Genomic DNA, 6183 nt, shown 5'->3' on the forward strand with positions numbered 1-6183 from the left:
TTCTGTACTCTGATATGATCTGATGTGATTTCTGAAAACCTCTAGCATAACATTCTGTTTCTATTTCTGTTCCGTTCTGACCTCACCACGGGTATAAAACTGTGGCCTCTGTTCGGGTTGGTGCTAACTTTTCTGTTTCTGGTGCACCCACTTTGAAAACAAAGTGGTTTTCTGCGTGGTCTTTCCTATCTGCACACTCGGGGCAACGAGAATAAATGAGGGGAAGATTCACATTCTATTTCTGCTCGGTTAGCTATCGGGGTTTGCACAACCCTACCACAGGGGTTAAACATGGTATTTGTTCTGATATGATAAGATAAGATGTGATGTTTCAGTTTATGCTATGCCAAAGGGATTTTGATTATGAATATTTTCGAACTTTCGCTCTGATATTTTTGATAACATGTTCTGACGCTGCATTTTGAAAACATTATTATGATTCTACATTCTGAAAGAAAATATTTTTGTTCTGCATTCTGGACTCTGTAAATGCACATGTTTACACACTAGTATATGTCCTCTGCTTACTGAGTTGTTGATAACTCACCCCTTATCTCCAATTATTTTCAGATGATTTTGAATAGTCCAGCTAAGGATCAGGATTATGGAGCATCGATGAGATGATTATTTAAGCATAGTGGTTTACTCATAGAAGATTTCTAAGAAGTGGCGGATTTTATTGAGAGATTTTGTAGTATTCTGATGACTTTATATTTTGGAGTCTATAAATACATTGATGAATTGTGAGTTTTAAGTTATAGGGAGTAACTCTTCGATCCCTGCGGGACCGGGGCGTTACAATACACGCTAAGAGCAAGTTATGCATTCTTACCCAGAAACTCTCTGTCTCAAAAATCATCCTTTGTGGGGGCGTGAGACCATCAAATCTCTTCGGATCAAACAACCACAGTCTCCCAGCCCACACACTCTCCTTATCAGCATGAGTATCATAAATAATCATGAAAACATTCGTACTTACCTCCAGACATTTTGCTGCCTTGCTAATTCTCCATATCTTGCCCATAGTTAAGCCCAGTACCTCCTTGCTTATAGCTCTCGATGAACAAACCTTCCCTACTAGACTTCTATCCTCTTTGTATTGCAATTCTTCATCCTCTTCTTCATCAAAGATTATGCCCGTAGCCTCTTCTTCTGAAAGCCGAAACTTAAACCATTTTTCCTCCAGTTCCTTCAACTTCTCCATCTTGCCTCACCGTATCCTCCACCTTGCACGGTTGTTTGCCTCCACAAAAATGCACTTCCAGACGAATATTCCTCTCCCTACTGACATACCTTTCCGTTATAACCACCCTTGGACACCTCGTGCCCGCACTCACACACTAACGCACCTCACCTCATGGATTTTGATTTATGTTTGAAGAAATGGTTGTTGATTTGCATTCATGGATTTGTTGATTTTCCGAATATCTAGATGACGACATGATAAATATTACTAGGAACAACAATTGGAAAAACAACAAACCAACAATATTGTAATCTACTTATAAAAGCACTCCCAATGGATTATGTAAAATCCATCTATCTGTAAAATTTAAAGGATTTAGCTTAAAATGTACATCCAACCGATTCTCTACTTCATTTCTATTTTACAGTTTGGTACTGTGTTACTGCTACATGTAGCGTGACACTATTCACGAATGTAAACATTTTTTAATTAATTTCTCTGTCTTCTTGTACTCTTTCATCTACATCAATGTTCATCTTATTTCACAAAAGCCCATTTGTTTGTTTGGCGCCATCTTCCCTTCATCAGTCCTCGTCGATTCCAGCAACCACACATTCAGTTTGCTTCAAATTTCAGTTCAAGAATCCCGTCTTCCAGTTCAAATTTGCAAGTTCGGTTGCTCTTCCTTGTCTGAATGGGTTCTGGCCTCTGGGTAATCTTTCTTCCGCATCCAAAGTTCACTTATGAGGCACAAAATGAAGGGTCTGTGAGGTTGAGGGATTGCTGGAAATGGGTTCGCGATGAAACTGGTTTTGATGCGTTTTGGAGTGTGAGATGAGGGTGGGGTTTGCTTTGGTTGGAAACAGAGTGGGTGATGGTGCTTAGTGAGTTGGATTGGGTACGGACTTGAAGGTGATTTTAGCGGATTGGAGGAACGTGAAGTGGTGGGGTTGGGTTCAAATTGGAAGCTAGTTGATGTTGAGTTCCATATTTTTTCAGCTTCTGTTTAGGAGGTAGTGATTTCTGATTTTCTGAGAGAGAAGTCAGGAGGAAGATAAATAAATATGAGAAGATACTGTAAATATTAAAAGATAGGAGGATATTATTGATAGTTAGAGAAAAAATTAGAAATGAATAAAAAATATTATAAAAAATAATATTTAAATGATATAAAGAAAAAATAGATAAAATAATGTATGGTATATTATAAAAGTCAATATGTAAAATAGAAAAAGTAGATTTTGATTATTTATTTCAAAGAATAAGATGAAAAAGCCATTTGGAGTGTTCTAAAACTGTCAAGGATAAATTACACATGAGACAATACCACCGCAACATGTTAATATTAATCTTAGCCAGCTGAAGACGTGGGTTCCACGACTTTGATTTCCTTTCTATTTCAGCCGTTCAAGGATTTTTCCGAAATAATTAGAGGTATATCTACATTATTTTGTAAAGAGAAATATTTTAATCATAAAAAGATTTAATTTATATATATTTTTATTTTTGTGAGAATTCGAAATGATTGTAACATTATTTTCATAAAAAAATAAAGAAAAACTCTATTTATGGTTTTCTATCATCAATATCTTGTTAAATGAATGACCCAATTTAATGGATAAGCTATCAATTATATAAAGTAAAAACAACTAGCTAGGTTTGTCCATCTCAAATCACAATAAAGAACAACTCCAATAATACAATTAAACAACTCCAATAATACAATTAGAGTCTACTTTAGACAACGAAAGATAGCCAAACCTAATATATTGACATAATGATGTAGCCTTTCCTTGAAAAATATATCAGTCCAATAATAGATCCAAGATTCCAACCTGAAATATCAAGAAAAAATGATTTTTTCAGCGCTCAAAATTAACGCTAATACATGCCCAAATCGCTGCAGTTGATCTATTCCGGCAATTTTTTTCTCGCTGCATGTTCGACGAAATAAAGATGTCTTTTCTGATACATCGGAGCGGAAGGCAAAATTCACTGGAAAAACAATTTTTTCCGGCAAATTTTATTCTCCCCAAATAATATCATAACACGCCACAAAAGAGCTTGTCCGTTTGGTGCAATATGGAAAAAGTCAAAAGCAACGACTTATATTGTCAAGAACTTATACAATAATTTATTATACAAGAACTTATTATATGGTTATCAAGAACTTATATTACCCGCAGCAATACAATCCGAACAAGAAATTCAACAGGGAAAGCCCCTTTATCCAAAGGTCGCTGTTCTATTATTATTTATACATGGCTTAAAGCAAGGCACGTTGATTCCAGGGAGTACAAATTCTACGCACATTTAATGATGAACAAAATCGCTGAGCTCAAAATAATCTACAAAAGAAGCAATCAAATTCGAATGGCTGCATGTTGAATTGAAGAAGCTTGTAAATTTATCAAACACAAAATCAAGATTTCAAGCAAAAGAAACTCTTGAAACTCGAGATAACAATACCACATGAGGTCTACATACCATTATTTAACTATAAAAGGCCAAATTAAACACAATGGCCATCACAATCAAAATTCACATAAACTTATTTCCAAACTCTTTTGTCGCACAAAAGTGTTTTTTATTATGATTCTCAAGAGTGTATCATTTGACAGTGCACTAGAACATTTTGACTGGGACAAGGTTCAGAGGTATTCTTTTCTGGGTAAGGCCAGCACCAGTCGATTCTTCCATGTTTATGTCCTCCTCCTTCATCCCTGAGGGCACTTTCCAATCGAAACAGTACAAAAGATTCGCAAGTGAAAGCTCAACGGTGGTCTCTGCCATGTATATCCCAGGACAACCTCTTCGACCAGAACCAAATGGCAATAACTCAAAATGTTGTCCTTTATAATCGATAGAGCTATCAACGAACCTTTCTGGGTAGAACTCTTCTGGATTCTTCCAGTATTCAGGGTCTCGTCCTAGCGCCCAAGCATTTACTTGGAGCAACGAGTTGGGGCCAATGTCATAACCGCCGATCTTAACTTCTGCCATGGTTTGTCTTGGAAAAAGGATTGCGGCTGGAGGGTGCAATCTAAATGTTTCTTTGATTATCATCTTCAGGTAATGAAGATGAGTTATGTCGCTTTCGGTGACTTTTCCTCTGTTTCCAACGACGTTTCTGACTTCATCTTGTGCTTTCTTCATCGCTCGTGGGTTCCTTGCAAGCTCCGCCATTGCCCATAGCATGGTGACTGCAGCAGTGTTGCTTCCACCCAAAAACATATCCTGACATACACAAAGAAAGATTGCGTAATGATGATTAGAACATACAAACCTAAGACCTGATCAGCTCAAGAAATTAAGATTAATGGAGAAAACACCCGGAAACGTGATGAAAAAACCCTGGAAGGAAAAATAGATTCCTTACGAAGAGGATGGCCTTAATGTTATCTTTATTGAACGGAGGAGCACCGGTGTTGGTTTGCTGATCCCTTTCTATTCTCAGCAGCACGTCGATAAGGTCTTCGTGGTCTTGTTCTGTCTTCTTGGGCTTGAGATGAAGGTCAATGGCCTGTTGCAGAAAATCATCCAAACGACGAAAAATCTTTTCGAGTCTTCGAATCCGACCAGAGAGCCTGTCAATAATCCATCCAACGTATGGAAAGAATTCAGTTGCACTGAAGCTTGCAAACATGACTTCAGCCTCATGAACCACTTCTCCAAGCTTTTCATTATCCAAACCACTCCCACGAAAACTCTTTCCGAAAGCAGTCCGACAGAGTATATTTGCTGTGAGAGCCAACATCTTCTCAGAAAGATCAACAGGGGTTGCAGAAGATGCAGACTGAGAAATTGAATTAACAAGAGAAGCTACTTCTTCTTCCCTAATAAAGCGATATGACTGCACCCTAGCCACGCTAAAAAGCTCAAGAGCACAGATTTTCCTCATTTCTCTCCAATAATCACCGTAAGGTGCGAAAACTATGTCTTTGAAATTGTACGTCAGTCTCCCGGCGGTGGAAGAGACAGGTCTACTGCAACAGTCAAGATCATGAACCTTTAAGACTTGTCTTGCAGCCTCAGCTGAAGAGATGTTAATAATTGTTTTAGAACCGATTTTGAGGAGGATGATTGGGCCATATTTTTTGGAAAGTTGCGACAAAGATTTGTGAGCCAATTCACCAAGCTGGTGCATGTTCCCAATAATGGGAAGAGTAGGAGGGCCTGGTGGAAGGCGCTTCTTTTGCTTTGGACCGTTGATTTTGTTTTTCAGAAGAAGCAGTAGAGGAAGAAGAAAGAGAAGGGAGAGCCTCAGCCACAGGGGCACAGCATAAAGATCCATTGAAGCCTCCATCTTTGTTTGCAATGAGCTACTCTGAGAGTGTCGACAGACCTCCAAACAAGTGAAGAGGAGAGGGTATAGTTAGAGGAGGGTCCTACAGTTATTGATAGATATGTACAGTTTGATAAGCATTGTATTGTGTAACACCCGGACCCAAAATCAGTATAGTTGGACTATGAATTTTTTATTTATTTGGAGATCTTGACCATTTATTTATTTATTTATCATTATTTTTTTTTATTCTCCCCGCATATTTTATTTTTTTTTTGTTTTCTTCTCTTTCCGTCTATATTATTTTCGCACGGCTTATTTCCGTCGCCCACATCATGCATGCACACACACGGCTTACCCTTCCTTCCGCACACATGTCTCTTTTATCTCTAGGGTTTTTGCACTATATTTATAGACACATGTTATACTACTGCCCAAACACAAGCCGCCGCACACAATACTCCACACCATGCATGCCTCTCTTGCAAATTCTCCCTCTGCTCCTCCCTAGGGTTTTTCTTTTGTTTTTCTGTATTTATTTACGGTACACTTTTCACGCACACTGCACAACCCAACCACCCACGGAGCCAGCTCTCTTTGCGTTTTCATCACCAACTCAGCTCACACAGAATCGCCGTCATCCTGCACCGAGCACAACCGATGCCAGCAACTGAAAAACCACCAACGGAAATACTTTTTCTGCTTCTCCGAA

At 38.4% G+C, this 6183-nt stretch overlaps 1 protein-coding gene across 1 annotated transcript; it reads right to left on the reverse strand.

Annotated features, from left to right (window-relative positions):
- Positions 1-3575: 3575 nt before the first annotated feature.
- Positions 3576-5590, reverse strand: LOC109020555 (cytochrome P450 71B9-like). Its single transcript, XM_019003046.2, has 2 exons — positions 4566-5590; positions 3576-4423 (listed from the first exon to the last, which is right to left on the reverse strand). The coding sequence occupies exons 1-2, from the start codon at positions 5490-5492 to the stop codon at positions 3812-3814; spliced, it is 1539 nt and encodes a 512-aa protein (XP_018858591.1). The 5' UTR covers positions 5493-5590; the 3' UTR covers positions 3576-3811.
- Positions 5591-6183: the final 593 nt, after the last annotated feature.

The sequence above is a fragment of the Juglans regia genome, chromosome 16 (assembly GCF_001411555.2).
Source record: "Juglans regia cultivar Chandler chromosome 16, Walnut 2.0, whole genome shotgun sequence".
In the NCBI taxonomy this organism is placed as follows: domain Eukaryota; kingdom Viridiplantae; phylum Streptophyta; class Magnoliopsida; order Fagales; family Juglandaceae; genus Juglans; species Juglans regia.